General features: G+C 26.0%; 3 protein-coding genes and 1 long non-coding RNA gene across 9 annotated transcripts; 1 reads left to right on the top strand and 3 right to left on the bottom strand.

Annotated features, from left to right (window-relative positions):
• Positions 1-1656: 1656 nt before the first annotated feature.
• On the bottom strand, positions 1657-2991 carry LOC122636333. Its single transcript, XM_043827446.1, has 3 exons — positions 2627-2991; positions 2119-2326; positions 1657-2011 (listed from the first exon to the last, which is right to left on the bottom strand). The coding sequence occupies exons 1-3, from the start codon at positions 2956-2958 to the stop codon at positions 1781-1783; spliced, it is 771 nt and encodes a 256-aa protein (XP_043683381.1). The 5' UTR covers positions 2959-2991; the 3' UTR covers positions 1657-1780.
• Positions 2992-3039: 48 nt separating this feature from the next.
• On the bottom strand, positions 3040-4182 carry LOC122636335. Of its 2 annotated transcripts, none has more exons than XR_006328907.1 (2): positions 3766-4182; positions 3040-3086 (listed from the first exon to the last, which is right to left on the bottom strand). It is a non-coding gene; the product is annotated as an uncharacterized LOC122636335 (long non-coding RNA). The 2 variants fall into 2 exon arrangements; XR_006328908.1 differs by having other exon boundaries at positions 3284-4182.
• Positions 4183-4747: 565 nt separating this feature from the next.
• On the bottom strand, positions 4748-6973 carry LOC122636221 (mitochondrial import inner membrane translocase subunit Tim23). Of its 3 annotated transcripts, none has more exons than XM_043827214.1 (5): positions 6818-6973; positions 6101-6350; positions 5781-5950; positions 5609-5699; positions 4748-5107 (listed from the first exon to the last, which is right to left on the bottom strand). In XM_043827214.1, exons 1-5 carry the CDS (start codon positions 6945-6947, stop codon positions 5098-5100), a joined length of 651 nt encoding a protein of 216 aa, XP_043683149.1. In that variant the 5' UTR covers positions 6948-6973; the 3' UTR covers positions 4748-5097. The 3 variants fall into 3 exon arrangements, with proteins under 3 accessions (XP_043683149.1, XP_043683148.1, XP_043683147.1); XM_043827213.1 differs by having other exon boundaries at positions 5577-5699; XM_043827212.1 differs by lacking the exon at positions 4748-5107 and having other exon boundaries at positions 5473-5699.
• Positions 6974-7462: 489 nt separating this feature from the next.
• Positions 7463-16423, top strand: LOC122636220 (protein phosphatase 1B). Of its 3 annotated transcripts, none has more exons than XM_043827209.1 (6): positions 7463-7667; positions 8248-9167; positions 9351-9468; positions 11431-11542; positions 11923-11977; positions 14453-15069. In XM_043827209.1, exons 2-6 carry the CDS (start codon positions 8355-8357, stop codon positions 14486-14488), a joined length of 1134 nt encoding a protein of 377 aa, XP_043683144.1. In that variant the 5' UTR covers positions 7463-7667; positions 8248-8354; the 3' UTR covers positions 14489-15069. The 3 variants fall into 3 exon arrangements, with proteins under 3 accessions (XP_043683144.1, XP_043683146.1, XP_043683145.1); XM_043827211.1 differs by lacking the exon at positions 14453-15069 and adding an exon at positions 16119-16423 and having other exon boundaries at positions 7464-7667; XM_043827210.1 differs by lacking the exon at positions 14453-15069 and having other exon boundaries at positions 7464-7667; positions 11923-12134.
• Positions 16424-16670: the final 247 nt, after the last annotated feature.

Here is a 16670-nt window from a genome sequence, read left to right on the forward strand (position 1 = left end):
TTTAACAGTCAGTAATAATAATTAGATAATATTAAACAAATAACTTTTGTCATTAATACTATATAATATTTACTTGCTAACACAAATTATATTTGCACATTTTGTAAAGATAAATTGTTTAAAGACCAATACATGTACATGTTCTTCATATAAGATAATAAATTATAATTCTTAGTGATATCAATATTTAAGATACAAAATTAGTTAAGAAACAACAGTATTTGGATTTTATTACTATTTTCATATGATATGTATGTATGCTTTTTATTAATAAATTTGCAAATTGATATTTATAACTTAAAGTTTTTAATAAAGTAGAGCTTTTAAAAACTATGATTTCTGAAGAGAGACAAATTAAAACTTATAATGCTACCTTACTTATTTATTTGAATATCACCCCTCATTGCTAATACTGCGCCTTTAATGATATATATTATCTCTGTGAATGAAATTTACTTCACTATTTAAAGAAGAAGACAATATAATAGAAATGTCTATAGCAAATATTTCTATGCACTGGTATATATACACACACACACACACACATATGCATATATATGCAACATATTTGTAGATATTAACTCATATATAATTAGGTGCCTTCATTTATTATATAGCCATTCAAGCTTGTACTTTTTGCTGTTGTATAGAATAAGATTACTGATATAATAAAAAAACGGAGTCAATTTTATGTCTACAATGTAAGATTTAACGTCCAAAAATTGTTTTCAATTCAGTTCCTATACATTACTGCGAAACCTTTGCAACACAAACTGTTATTAAATGTAGTTCTCAGAAAAGGAAAAAAAATGAAATATACGAATGTATTTATCACTTTACTTTATATGAGAACAAATTTGAATACTATATAAATTAATAATTTAAATCTGTATAAATATATAAAAGATTGTCAGTAAAGAAGAATCCCTGAAATGCATAATAATATGAAAAAACCTGCATCATATGATGTATAGAAAAAATTGTTTATAATAATCAATTAAAAGTATATACTCGTTAGATATTTTAAATAAATAACTCAAGTGATAAAAACTGTTGAGCATTCTTAATTTTAAGCTGTTATTTCATTCTCTAAGTTCTCTAAATTACTCTTGTGCATTTCATGGATTTATATTTTCTGCTGTTCTGTATACTAGATAGTCTAGTATTCGTCGGCCTTAAAACCCGTCGTTCTTTACAGTATTTATATATTGTAAACAATAGGTGCTAAGAAGATATTAAAATATGATGTAAAAAAAATAATGTCTTTTCTAACATAAAAAAAAAAGATTATTTGAAGTTGAAATCAGCTTTTGTTAATAATACAAAAACTATACATTCCTCCTTTTTTCATTAATGAAGCAGTACTTTTATTTTATATATAGAAATATATAATTTCAAAAAATAGTATTTGTTATTCCTGTTATATGATTTTATAGATTTCAGGATTGTAATATTGCTAAACTAAATTCAATTTTTTAAAATTAATTTCATTTATCAGGTATACTCAAATTATAATGATATTTTTCGTAAATGAATAGATGTTACATGTACATAAGTAATGTATTAATAACATTTTCACTATATGTATAAAAATACAGAGCATTGAAATAAATTGTATTATAATTAATATCTTTTATATTTGTATTAATATATTATGTCTATATGATGGAATGATAATGAATTTTAATAAGGACTAGCAAAGCGAATTATTTATTTATCGCAAATCAAATTGATTTTGTAAATTGATATTAAAAGATGATACTTGAATAAGAAAATTAATTCAGCAACAACAAAAGTGTTCTCCTAAAGTATTGAGTTTTTTTTTAGCCATGGTAAAACAGAGAAGACATATAATGACCCATGTAACAAAATTAAGCCATGTACAAACGATTGCGAGTTGTAATGCAAAACCTGTATTTAGTTCTTCTCCCCGCCTAAAATTATTAACATCCGGTTGAAGATAATCCATGTAGTCAAAAATTGCAGCACAAGCGAGTCTATATCGAATTACCTAGAATAAAATATAGATTTATTTTTTTTTTAAAGTTCAACAAAATATTATCATAAATGATATGCTAGACTCATTAAAATATAAGAAAAATTAAAAATAAATCCCACATGAGCTTCACGTCCTCTGGAACCCAAAAGTTGAATCAGACCTCTTTTATATTGTTCACAAGTTTTATAAAATCCGTCCGTCATAACAACTGCGTGTGCAAGCGATAGACAACCAATCAGAGCAGCGCAAAATGCTGACGACATCCATTGTTTAAATGGAGCTCTCCTTTTAGGGCCAATTACGACAACTTGCCCATTGATAGTAGTTCTACAAAATTTTTATTTAACATAATAAAACATTTTTAAGACTCTGCAAAAAATGTAATTAACTAATATTCTTTAGTAAAACATAAAGCATCTGTAACGTTATTAATTTCGAATTTGATTTGGTCTCATTTTCAAATTTGAAAACAGGAAGTACATATTGCTCTGTGCAAGCGCAGAAAGGAAATAGTAAAAAAATATGACGTAGAATTTATACAAATACTTTCTCAAGTAAAAACTAATAAAAATATTCGTGTTTAGATAAAAATAAAGTTAATTAAATTACAATAATAAATTGTTATACCTGTTATTACTATAATTTATTGTCCTGGGCTCATCGAGACCACGATTAATACAGCATCTGTAAATATGATATACACCAAGGCACAAGCCGATTATAACAGTAGGAACGAGTCCATAGACACCAAAATGGCATAATTTTATATCGCCACCCATAAACGTGCTAAATGTATTAATACCATATAATATACAACCGCAATTAACGCTAATGCAAACGTTTAACGTCATTTCCCAATGCTGCCAAATGATCGCGAGAGATGTTAAAGACACAATCGAAAAAATCATCGATGCATTGTACAATATCGCGAGAAGAGTTTCTGCTTGCGAAGTCTTCATTATTGTAAGTTAGTTTTCAATTATGACTTTTTACTTCTAGTCATACATTATTCATTAGTTTTTGGCATATCGAAAAAATCACGACTTGTTTAATGTGTCCTTTCGAGGATGAGAAACCCACGTATAATCTACAAAGAAAAATTCAAAGGAATTGATTAATACTAATCTTAAATTTAATATTTGTTCGAAAAAAGTATATCATTAAACATCTGTCTTTACATATCCACACATTTGAAAATAATCTGTATTGCTACATTCTATAAAATTATATTATGATTTTTCAAATTTCTTTTATTTCGCGCCTTTATTTAAAGTCATCTGTTACTTTTCGGAACTACGTAATTTATTTAAACAAACTTCAATGAATACCGATTTATCCTTTGATTGATCTAACAATTAAATGATAATGCACAATACGCGTTATAAATCACTGCATTGAATAGGAGAGTTGAACAACTTTTAAGCAGATTTTCACTGTACGATGTAAGAACCGTGTTCGAACGAATAAATATTTTAAAAGTAACTATCTTTCCGATCATCGTTGTACTATCGACAGATCTATTTTCAGAATACATTATATATCCATCTTCGTTTATGGAAACCGTAAACTTTTGCACGTTTTAAAACTTGAAGTTTGAAGAACGAAAGACCGAATATTTAGAAAACGATGATTGATTAATACAATATATGATTAATTTTTGTCTAACTTCTTGTATAAAAAACATCACATATAATTAGCAAATTCGTTGACACTCGAGATATAAAATACATGTAGTAAGAAAATAATGAATATTTTAATATATTCACCTTTCTAATACATATTCGCGCACACAAAGATATTTCCGTTCGACCGATAATAAATAATCTTGAAAAATAGCAAATAGAAGCGTAGACTGCAAGACTGCGTAAAGGATTAAAAATATCGGAACGTAAACTAATCAGATACCATTTCGTCGGCTGTATCATCGAATCGGTAAAGCACGTATATATATGAGTACTTGCATGCATATATCTCATGTATTTCTTGTTGAAATAAGCTACGTATGCGTAAATCTTCGTCCCTACTGGTTTTTCTCCGCGGCGGGAAAGGTCGTCGAAAGATTGAAGCTCAAATATTTGATCTTTGCGTTTTGACGTTCTTAAATCATACTCATGCGTAGTTGCATACGACGTATGCAGTCTACAATCGATTATTTCTCACTTTAACTTAAAGACACCAAATCTTACAATGTAATGAAAGTGTTATCAAAAAAGAAAATATTCTTATTGATCATATGCAACAATTCTTATGATTTGTCATAAAGGAAATTAAATTGTAAATTCTTTTTTACTTTATATATGAATACATTACCTTCTCACTGTTACTTTCTACCATCCTTCTGAAACTTCTCACTTTATTAACACAAAATAGTCAATCATATTTAAAGAAGATCTTAAATTATGAGAATAAACCAAATTAGTTGGATATAAGATATTTTCTGATTATCCGGATGAGTGAAACCTTTATTCTATATCACTCTGTAATATTTTGAGATAAGCATAGATAAGATTATACAGCAATACCTGTAATTCTTACCTATACTATAGCCTATATATATCCAGTTTTCTATAAAACCAAAAGCAAATCAAAAAGATTAATGCATCCTAAAAAGAAATAGATCTAGAAAGTAAATAATAATAAAATAACAAGTACACATTCATCTCCAAAATTCTTTAAAGATTTAAAATAAAAAATGAATTAAATTTGAATATGAAGTTCAATATTTTAGGGCTTATGAAAATGACATTATTTTGTTATTTCTTTATCGACAAAATTTTTTATTTAGGCAGTAATAAGTGTGGATGATTCTTTGTACTCATGATAAATAGGTATAAGGCAACGCACAAATAAAAATAAATTACTATCTACTAATTGATGTAATAATAAATATATATACATATACATACACATTCTATATATATATATATATGTATGTATGTATATACATACATCATACAATTTGTTTTCTTATAAATTGCATGCATCTCTCATTCATAATAATTTCTTTTTTATGCAGGCGTTCTGACCAGATTTCCTATTTATAGGACATAAAGATAGAATTTATTACGAATTTTCTAGTGGTTGAGAAACCCGAATCGTCATTTCAATCTGCAAAAAAAATAAAATGTCTCTTAGGAGCCTTTATCGATAAACTAATATAGACTGTGTCTGTCTTTCATAGTATATATTAGTGTATATTTTATCATGATTAATTATTTTGGAGAATATGAATTTTATAATTTTAAATAATCATATAATAATTTTTATATTAGTATAATATAGTATTCATTCATACCCTGAAAGATTGTAAATTTAGATAATGATTCTTTGAAATAGTTAATGTGTTATTCAATTATGTGAACTAATTATTATATATAAAACTATTAGCTTTATACCAGCATATAAAAGAATTCAATATAAATAAAAATTGACGAATATATATATCACTTTCTATGTGTCTTAAAATTGATTGATTGACGTTGAAATCTTTAATTTTTATTAAATATCAATGGGGCACGGTCAGAAACATTCAGGGCAGACAAAATTTGACTAAAGGGCTTTCTGCAAGTATACACACAATCTTATGCCGGATTAACACCATATCTTAACTGTGAAAATGAATTCCTGTTATTCCATAAGCAATATAACGATGCTATTCCTAGTCCAATGCAGCCACTTAAAGCACATTTCCTTAAACCACCTATAATATAATGACATAAAAAAGATTATGTAATATTAATTCTTATAGATTAATAAGACAATTATAGCAGGGTGTACACACTTGTGGATTTGAATAACATGCCAGTCGCGGTTGCTGCTGTTAACGTATTCCAGGAATCATCGGTACTTCTTGCCCAAGATAAAAGAACACCGAAACCACTATACATCACTGTAATTACTCCGAGTGTATTTGCTAGAGCTGATCCACTTTTCATAACATGATTAATCAACCTGTTTAATGAACAAAGAGACAGAATTTCTTTATATATCTTGCATTTGTATTTATATATTTGTTCTATCTAAACTATATCCAAATATATTGAAAATATTTACAAATATAGTTAATGGAATAGTAACAGAAAAAGCAAAACAAGTACATACTGTGTTCTTCTGAGTTTACCGGTTTGTCCAGCTAGAGCTGTTGCTTTAATCCCTCTATATAAACCAGTGGTACCACCAATACCTGCTCCTATTATACAAGCAGCACCTATTTGACTAAAAGCTAATTCAAAACGTCCTCGTTGTTTTACAGCTCCTTCTGGAAATATATATTGTGGCTCGCGTGGAGGAAGGTATGATGGATCAAAATTTAAATATGGACTAAGTGGTGCTAATCCCTCTTGAGAAGTAACTAAAAAGCAAAATGGATAAGTTTTGTAACAAGCAAATTAATTTTTTTATTACTTCTATAAACTTTATTTAATTAAATTAAAAATAAAAGATAAATAATACAATAGATCAAAGAATATAATAGATGAATAAATACTAAATTGATAATTACAAAATAATTCCATTTCTTAGATACATTTCTTATATAGTTTTACATAAATCTTTAATAATTTCTTTCCATAAGAAGAATTGTTTTTTTATGTAGATAATATTCATAAAATATTGCATATTATTACAAATCATGCTCTGCAATTATTTTTGAAAGAATGGCAATAAGCAATGTTTTTTCTATGCAATTTTTAATTTATTTTTGTATCAAATATTAATAAAATAACCAAACAAGCACGCTGCATGTATATCTAGATTTAGTTGATAACAAAAGTATAAAGTGCTTCTTTTACAAAAAAATATTATTCCTCACATACTTACGTGGTATATATTTATTGTCAATTTTTCGATTGGTAGTTTTTGCATTATCATCGCGAAAATCAATCATTTTCAAAAAATCGTATGCAATATACCCTCCTCCAGAATTTATTTGTAAGAATTTAATATCCATAAATTACAACAGTAGTTTTAGAAGGGAGACTCGCAGAACTAAAAGCAAAACCATTATAGGCAAAAACAAGTTATCGACCGATAAGTATAATGCATATAGAATAATTTACTCGAATGGTGAAAGATATTTAGAAAAAGAATTAATCATAAGTGATAAAATCAAATTATAAAAATGTAAATAATAAAATGTTTATTTTATTCGATATTAGCATTATTTTGAAATATCAAAGTAATCATATATCAATAGTCATGCGCTAAATCAAAATCATGATACAGGCCACATTTATTATAAAAAATTATTCTGTCGCAGGAGTATAAAAAAAACAAGAATATAAACAAAAGTTTCATGATATTTATTAATGAAATCATATTTTTTTCATATGATTTTTCATCTTTAAAAATAATTTGAAATGACCCGCGTGCAATGGAAATCCTGTTGTTCTAATTGGTCAAAAATGACGCCATGACGCTTGGCTATTAATAAATAGCGCAGGCGCGAAGGTTGATCTGTGCGTATCCGCCATTTGCGTAAGTCGATTTCATTGTTTCTGTGTGTGTGAGCTTAGAGCAAAGGGAAACGTTGGCGATGGTAATATTCGTGCGCATTTGGAAAAACATGGAACGAGTCGATTAGCGTAATACCACGCACGCTGTAACGCACATATATCCGAATATATACTCTTCCGAAAGTAATGATGATATTTGGCCAAAATCTTTTCATGTAAGTTTTTTTCGCGAATGAGCTAGGCAGTTAAGGTAAAACTATTTTAGTCGCAAAATTTGGCGTTGCCGTAAATGAATTTTTTCGTCATAATATTATACTGCTTATGTCTGCCAAAGCTTATGCTTTTCTGCTCTAGATAAGTATCCTATGTATTTGCTCAGTGTATTGTGATATTAGCGAAGTATTGGCGGTACGTTTGCCGGTAACTGATCATTCTCATTCCATGACTATTAAAGCGTTCTTACAGAAGATTATAATGAAAACTCCTTACGACATTCAAACATTATTTTTAATTATATTATTTTATATTTATCTCTATTCAAATGACGAAAGAAATCTCTTAATTTCTGGAATATTTCATGTCTATCGATGTGTCATTCTAAAGGCCAAGTTCGATCATCGTACTCTTACAAGTGCGCATTTCTAAAATCATCATTGAAATCTCCTGTTTAAAACGAAATATTTATCATTGATATTCTTTAGATATAGTTATAAATGAAACGCAATAACATTAACTTTTCGTATTAGTAATGAAAAAAAGAAAGGTTAGCTTACTTTTTTTCTTTTATCATTTTAGGTAAAACGAAGAAAAGTATTAGATCATTGTACATTGAAAAATGCTGATTAAATAATATCAAAGAAAACTGATTAGTCTACCAAAGTAGCAAGTATTTGATAAATACTATGGGGGCATTTTTGGATACTCCTAAAACGGATAAATATAATGAACATGGAGCTGGCAATGGATTGCGATATGGCGTTGCCAGCATGCAGGGTTGGAGATTGGAAATGGAAGATGCTCACAGAGCTATAACTGGATTAGAAGGTGGCCTTTCAGATTGGAGTTATTTTGCGGTGTTTGATGGTCATGCAGGTGCATTGGTATCAGAACATAGTGCAGAGCATTTGTTAGAGTGCATAATGAAGACTGAAGAATTCAAAGCCGAAGATGTCATCAAAGGAATACATTCTGGATTTCTTCAGCTTGACGATGAAATGAGAGACTTACCAGAAATGAGCTCTGGAACAGATAAATCTGGTTCTACAGCAGTTTGTGCATTTATATGTCCCAGAAATATATATATTGCTAATTGCGGCGATTCTAGAGCTGTACTCTGTAGTTCTGGAAGCCCAGTATTCTCAACAAGAGATCATAAACCTTTTTTAACAGCAGAGAAAGAAAGAATACAAAATGCAGGTGGAAGTGTAATGGTACAAAGAGTAAATGGTTCATTAGCAGTTTCAAGAGCACTGGGAGATTATGAGTACAAAAATTTGAAAGATAGGGGCCCCTGCGAACAGTTAGTGTCACCAGAACCAGAAATATTCGTAAGAGACAGAGATGATGAACACGATGAATTTCTAGTTTTAGCATGTGATGGTATTTGGGATGTAATGAACAACGAAGACTTATGTAATTTTATACGATCAAGGCTATTGCTTACGGATGACTTAGAAGCAGTCACAAACCAAGTCATAGACACATGTCTTTACAAGGTAATTTTCTATTTGACATATATTGTACATACAGATTAGTAAACTCTACTTTCTTACTTTAGTGTTACAAATTTTTTATTAGGTTTTTTGTAAATTTCCATGTTCATTTCAAATATATATTGGAACATCCTTATAACATAGTTAATATAAAAGTTGTCACATTAAATAAAAATTGTATTATAGGGTAGCAGAGACAATATGAGTATAGTCTTGGTTACGTTTCCTGCTGCACCAAAACCAAATTCTGAAGCACAGGAGAAGGAAGCTGAGCTGGAAATGGCCATTGAAAGGAGAATTAAAGGTTCTTTCACTTTTCCATATACACATTCATTATATTCTTTTTGTTGTTGTGTTAATACCAGATCACAATGTCACACATGACATTCCTTCTAAGATTTAGTTAAAGTAAGAATTAATATCTAGAAAATTAATTTTGTGTATTTAAATCCTTACATACTTATAAATATTGAATAGCAATTTATTAAGTTATGTGAGTTGTTTAGTCTTCATAAAGTTATATGAAAAACAAATTGATTCGCGCAATATAGAAACATTATGTACAAATCTTGAAGTTCAAGAAAAAGATATATTTAAAGATTTGTCAATTATTACAATAATGTTCTGATTATATAAATATTATGTGCATATGCACATATATATGAATCTTCTTTTAAAATAGTGATATTGAAGGTACAAGAATATTTATGAATAAAAATAGTATATTTATAACTATAATAATAGGATATAAATTATGGACCAACATTATTTATATAAAATTTACTACAAATTTGTCTATTAATTTTCTCTAAGATTTATCGTGTATTAAAAAGTGTCATTATATATTTTTAAAATAATTCTTGGTGCCATATAAGTAGATGATAATAATCTACATTATTATATCTGATTATTCTCATATATCTGTATATTTGTCTTTGAATTTGACAACTCTAACTATCTTATATACGAATAGAAATAATTAGTCTGATTACCATCACCTACTATCTTGTAATTTTATCAGAATTGAGATGATAACAATTCTATATTATTTATGTGTTTGCTATCCTTATGTAGCAGTAAACCTACATATATTTAAAAAATGCAAATAACAGGGTACTTTCACTCATATAAGTGAAAACTTTTGGTTTATATATCAATTTAGAAAATTGTAATATACTGACTTTTTCAAAGATTAAACTTACTTCAAATACAAAATTATTATTATTTAGAGATATATTCCACCCTTGGAGTTGACAGGTGCCTAGACAAACAATAAAATAAGTTAAAGTTATATTAAGGAAGTTGTTTGTTCCTCTCTTATATATTAAAGCAATGTAGCAGGTAGGTGAAAACATTTTTAAAAAAGTCTAGAGGAACTTCACATAATGTTTTTATGTTATTTTGTAAACAATGCATTTCTTATGGAGGAACATGACAACTGAAAAGATCATATATGTAAATAGTGAAGAAGAAGGATCTATACTTGACAATTCCAGAGGTGGATAAAGACAACCAAAAAATATATACACTATTTTAAGAAAAACGTGATATTAATGTATCTACTTAAGACCGGAGTATGCTTCATATATTCCCATAAGAAATGTACTGTAAAATATATTATTCCAGTCCTAAGTAGATGCACGTGTATGTAATTCTAGTTAATATATTTTCCTTTATATATATATATATATATATATATATATATATATATATATATACATATATATACATATATATACATATATATATTTACATATATATACACACATATATAATAATAATTTTTATATAATAGAAAAAATATTGCATGAAAGATATACTATTTACACATGTTTTCTATTTATCAATTATGTATATCCACTTTTTTGGAAACTATATAATATGCAATTGTTTTTTTCGATTTATAGATTCATGAACATTACAATATTCTTATGTGATGACACTTATAGCATATATTTGATGTGTTTCATGTTTTACTATAGATGTTTCTATTGAATTATTAATACTAATTTTAATTTTTTTTAATATTCATTTTTTCCTATTATTATTAAAGTAATTTCCTTGTATATGATATATTGAAATACCTATGACAAATGTTACATCCAGTATACATAGTATTTCCAACTATATAACTTTCTTGCTGCAACATAAAAATGTAATTTATACATGTCTTTACATTATTTTCATTACTAAAATAATAGGAATGCATTTATTTTTTACAATTAAGTGGCAAAATAAATATTAATAGTTTTTATTACTTTCATAGAAATAGTAGCAGAACAAAAACAAGAGGATAAGATTGACTATTTGAAACTATTACAACTTCTTGTGGACCAAGAGTTTCCCAATCTGCCTCCTGGTGGTGGTCTTTCAGCTAAGTAAGTATTGTTTTCTTTATGATATGTCATTTATATTTTTTTCTCAATTACATTGTTTTTTATATTATACTTACAAATGAAAACAATGAAAATTATGTTTTTTATACTGAAGTAGAAATTTCAACATAGTTTTTGCAACAAAATTGTAATAAGATTAAATAGTTAATTTTACCACTAAGCATAAGAATATAACAGTCTTTTACAAATTTGGCTCATTTCCTGATTAAAATTAGATTTTTATTGTAGGCAAGATTCCAATTATTTTCTCTTCTTATATTATACACACTTTCTATTATCATTGTATATATAAAAAATGACTAAAACTTTCGACTTTTAATCAAGTCTTACAAATCAATAATATTTTGTATTTTTTATTACAGGCAACTTTTGATCGAACAAGTGTTTCGAGAATTATGTCCTAAGAAAGCGGATAGTGTAAGTCTTCTATATGATTGATTCCCTTTATATATAATGCTGATTTTTTTATACTGCATCAAATGTACAATTATAATTAATAGACTTATCCCGTTTTCATTCATAAAATGATGCAGATTTTAAACCAGAAAAACATTTATTTTAGTGATAGCTCATGGTATGTAAATTTTTTCTTTCTTTTTCTTTTTCATTTTTCTTTTTTTTCCTCTTTTCTTTTTCTTTTCTTTTTATTATTTTTTCTTTTTTTTTTTTTTTAATTAAAAAGAGCAAGAAAAAATTGATATATTAAAATCGAGGTTGAATGAAATAAATCTGCCATAAATAACGTGCAGATTAATGTCCTTATATAACTTGACATGAAAAAAGTAAAAGTAAAGAAATTGAAACATACAATATTTCTCATTCCAAAAGAAAACGCGCACGTGCATGTGTGTGTGGTGTGTGTACATAATACACATATATATGTTAAAAGAAATGAAAAATACACATAAAAAACTTAAAAATTTACTTTGTTTATTTACAGAATAATAATATCTGCTATGAGTTTAAGTAAATTATAATTAAGAATTAATAATTTGAAAAACATTAAGTCTAAAGTTGCATGGTGATAGGGGATAAAAAAATTGAACTTAAAATATTTATACAAAAATATTTTTTACTTAATTGTATTTGTTATTACTTTCTAAACACTTATTCTTTTGTTATCTCATTTAGACTTCAACTTCAATTCAGAAATAGAATTTACAAAGTCATAATAATAAAGAATATATGTCAATTCAAAATTTCTTTTACTTAGTTTTTTATAATGCATACAAATTTTTTAGAGAATTCTATTTGAATCATTTAAGAAATACACACAGAACTTTAGAAACAAGTATGCTATACATAAAAAATGGAAATAAAATTCATTACATTGCACGTTCTAAGATGAAATTCTCAGAATGCATATTACAAGTCCTACAGCTAATTCCAATCAGTGTTGGTATTGCTGGTTTTAATAATTATCACTATCTATTGTTAGATTTTATAAATTTCTCTTTATCCAGGAAATGAAAAAATGTTTATATTACAGTTATTATATGCAGAGGGTTTAGAGATATTATACTAAGAAATATGTGCATACATATTTGATTTTTTATTATTTAAACTGCACAATGTGAAGAAATAATAAATAAATCACCTGTAAAGAATGATTGTAAAATAAAAATTGATTATCAGGCATTTCTAAGTATTAAACAAATTTGTTCAATACATTGTTGGAAAACACTTCTCATCAAATTTTTATATTAAAATTAATGGTTATATTTGACATAACATATATATCTACAAACATCTGAAATAAATAATATCATTTTTAATAATAATTAAATTATATAATTATTGGTATTATAGTGCCCTGGGAAAAAGCAGAATTTTATTACCTTCCTAATAACTTAGTAGAGTATTTCTGTAATACCCTCTTGCTCTACGTTGATAAAAATGCATAATATTACTATATATATTTATATATTTTTGTAGTCCTAGAGGGATTCATACTCAGAATATTTACTTCTTGGTTGGTCTTTGCTACTCTTTAATCAAAATCTGTTCTATACACATGTATATTGTTATTAATTCTATATTCCAGATTACCAGAATACTTACATAAAAAGAGTAGCAAAACTGATCACTAGATTTATCTAGTACTATCTTTGTATATATGCATAAAGTTATGTCTATGAAAGTGTGTATTCATATTTTACTCTGGTAATTGTAAAATTTAAGTGGTAGTGGAGTTGTGGCGATCATGATGGCCTTGATCTTAGTTTCTCAAATTAATATTCATTTAATCAGGCAAATAAATTTAATTTCAGACTAATTATATGTTAAATCATGTGCTTTCTGCATTATAAGATAATTACATAAGGATTTGCAATTATATTAAAATAATATGTGTCTGTTACAATATTCTGTAATATAAAAATATATATATATATATATATACACACATATATTATAATAATTTTCATTATGGTGAATTTATATATCTTCACTGGAAAATAACAGATAAAAGTATTAAGTATATACAAACAATAAAAATATATTTCAGAATTACTCATTACAATGAATTTTAAAAAATTGTGGACATTATTGTTTTCTTTATAAATTTCATTTTTAAATAAATTAGTTATTCTTAATATCTTTGAACAAAATGGAAACTAATTTTCAAGGCTATCCACTAATTTAAAACTTTAGCATAGATGTACCAAAGTACGTACCATTTCTGATTATAAGAAACCGTTCTGAAATTAACAAAACTGGATAGATTATTTTGAAATAATATATTAAAGTACAATATATACTTCAAGTACTGTAGAATGATGGTCTATTTTTACTAAATGTGATTTTTCTAAATTCTAAAGCTTGAAACAATTGATACTTTTAATTTTTTTATTTCAGATATTAATAACACTGATTTTATTGTTGCATGTGTAGTGCCCTGAGGGAAAGCAATTGATATCATACTTGTGATATGCAACATTTTGCACATAATTATTCTGCTGGAGTGGATTATATCTCAATTATAATATTACTAGCTATTTAGTTTGACATTTGATTTTACTTTTATAATTTAATATTTCAAAGCCATTATTTACCAATGATATTCTAAATAGAATTAATCGTATAACTGTGAAAAATTGGATAGATGTGTTTGCCAATTTTTAAGCTTTTATATGATGTTTAATGATTACAACATAGTTCCCTTTAAAAACAAAAATTAATTTACAAATTACAACATTGATGGTAGTAAAACATTCTGGAAAAAATAAAAACATTCGTGAGATAAGTTTTATGAAATCAATATAAATTCCAAAAGAACAGAAACTATTTTATTTTTGGCTTGCATTAAAAAAAAATATTCTTTAAATATATATAAATTTTAATTTATTAATGTCTTATTATTTGAACTATATCCTATTTATATGTAAAATATTATGAAATTGTTGACTTTGTGGGTGTGTGTATATATATAGAAATATGATTTATGATAGTACAAACATTTAAAAGTAGTTTTAAATAAAACAGGTCGTTGATCCTAACTTGAATGTGAATTACAATTGTTTTTCTTTTTTCTAATAATGAAGTTTTCTTTATTTATAGTCCTATTCTGTATTTCTGTGTTTTAATGTCATGTAAAATCAATAAAATGAAATAATTAAAATAAATTTTGATCATAATTTTTAAAAAGAGGAAATATAAAATGGTCTAGTGTAATAATCTCACATTGATTATAATTATTTTATAATACTACCATGTAAAAATCCTATATTTCATTATAATATATTTTTTTCATAAAGAGCTAACTCTAAAATATGTATTTTCAGAATAGGACTATATTATATAAATAAAGATCGTGTAAAATATATGTCTTCATAAACAAAAAAGACTAGTAATTTATTATTCATTGTTTCCAATCGATAATCATAACATTTTACAATAGTATCTTTAATTAATTTTATTGAAACAATATGGTCATTAATTTTTTGTAATATAATTTATATGACTTGATTGTTTTTCATTTTTATCATTTTTCCGAAATATTTTATTCTTCATTTTTAACAACTCGATTCTAATTAAGAGCTACAAATATTAAATTAATTTCCGTTCAAAGAAATGTATTATTTTTTGCATTATAGCATTATGAATAGGTGACTTCTATGAAATATTGATATATATTCTATTTTATATATGAAAAAAGAAGTTATATATTTACAATACTTAAGCACATCATTTTAAATTAACATAGCATCATTAAAAAGCTTTTTCTGAAACTAACTAGCATGGTTGAATGTTATCAAGCTTCATTACTATATTAATCACTATATGGTTATCTCAAAAAAATTATAATCGTTGTATTTAAAAATTAAAACATATTTTCATCTTCGAAATTTATTACAGTAAGTTTTGTAAATATTTTCCATTTTTAAAAAGTTAAGATTACAAAATTTATATTATTAATAGATTATTTAGATATACAAAATTAATATATATATATATATGTTTCTTTTGTAAACTGTGTTAACTTTATTTCTCATTAATTGCTTATACAAATATATATATTATTTAACAATTAAAATACTATATAATGATGTGCTTACAGAATTCACAGTCCAGTTAGTGTACTGAGTATGTGTACAGTTTGATACATGTATGCAATAGACTGGCCAGTCCAATAATGGTGAAAGTGAAATGTCCATCAGCAAGAAACATAGTGGAGTGCTACATGAGCAGAAACTGTGCAAGATGGCAATAAATAATACAAACACATATTTGATGATTTATCATGGAAGTCATCATACATCATACTATATAGCTAATATCAAATTATAACTCTAAGATCAACTGTACAAAATACCTTATCTGTAGCCAAGGATTAAATATTGCTTCTTATTTTTTGTGAATTAATTTTAGATTATTTTGTGTTTACTTTATATTATATAATACATTGATATCTTTTGCTACGTATAATGTTTCAAAAACTACATATATATATATATACACATACACACACACACGTACACATTTATTTGATAAGAATGTTTTTTTCAGTATAAAGAAGATAAAATAAGAATTTTCTTCATACATGTATCTCATATATAAATGATGCTTTGAGGACGAGTTATATGATTTTAAAAAAGATAAATTATGTTTA

Source organism: Vespula pensylvanica, chromosome 21, assembly GCF_014466175.1.
Source record: "Vespula pensylvanica isolate Volc-1 chromosome 21, ASM1446617v1, whole genome shotgun sequence".
In the NCBI taxonomy this organism is placed as follows: domain Eukaryota; kingdom Metazoa; phylum Arthropoda; class Insecta; order Hymenoptera; family Vespidae; genus Vespula; species Vespula pensylvanica.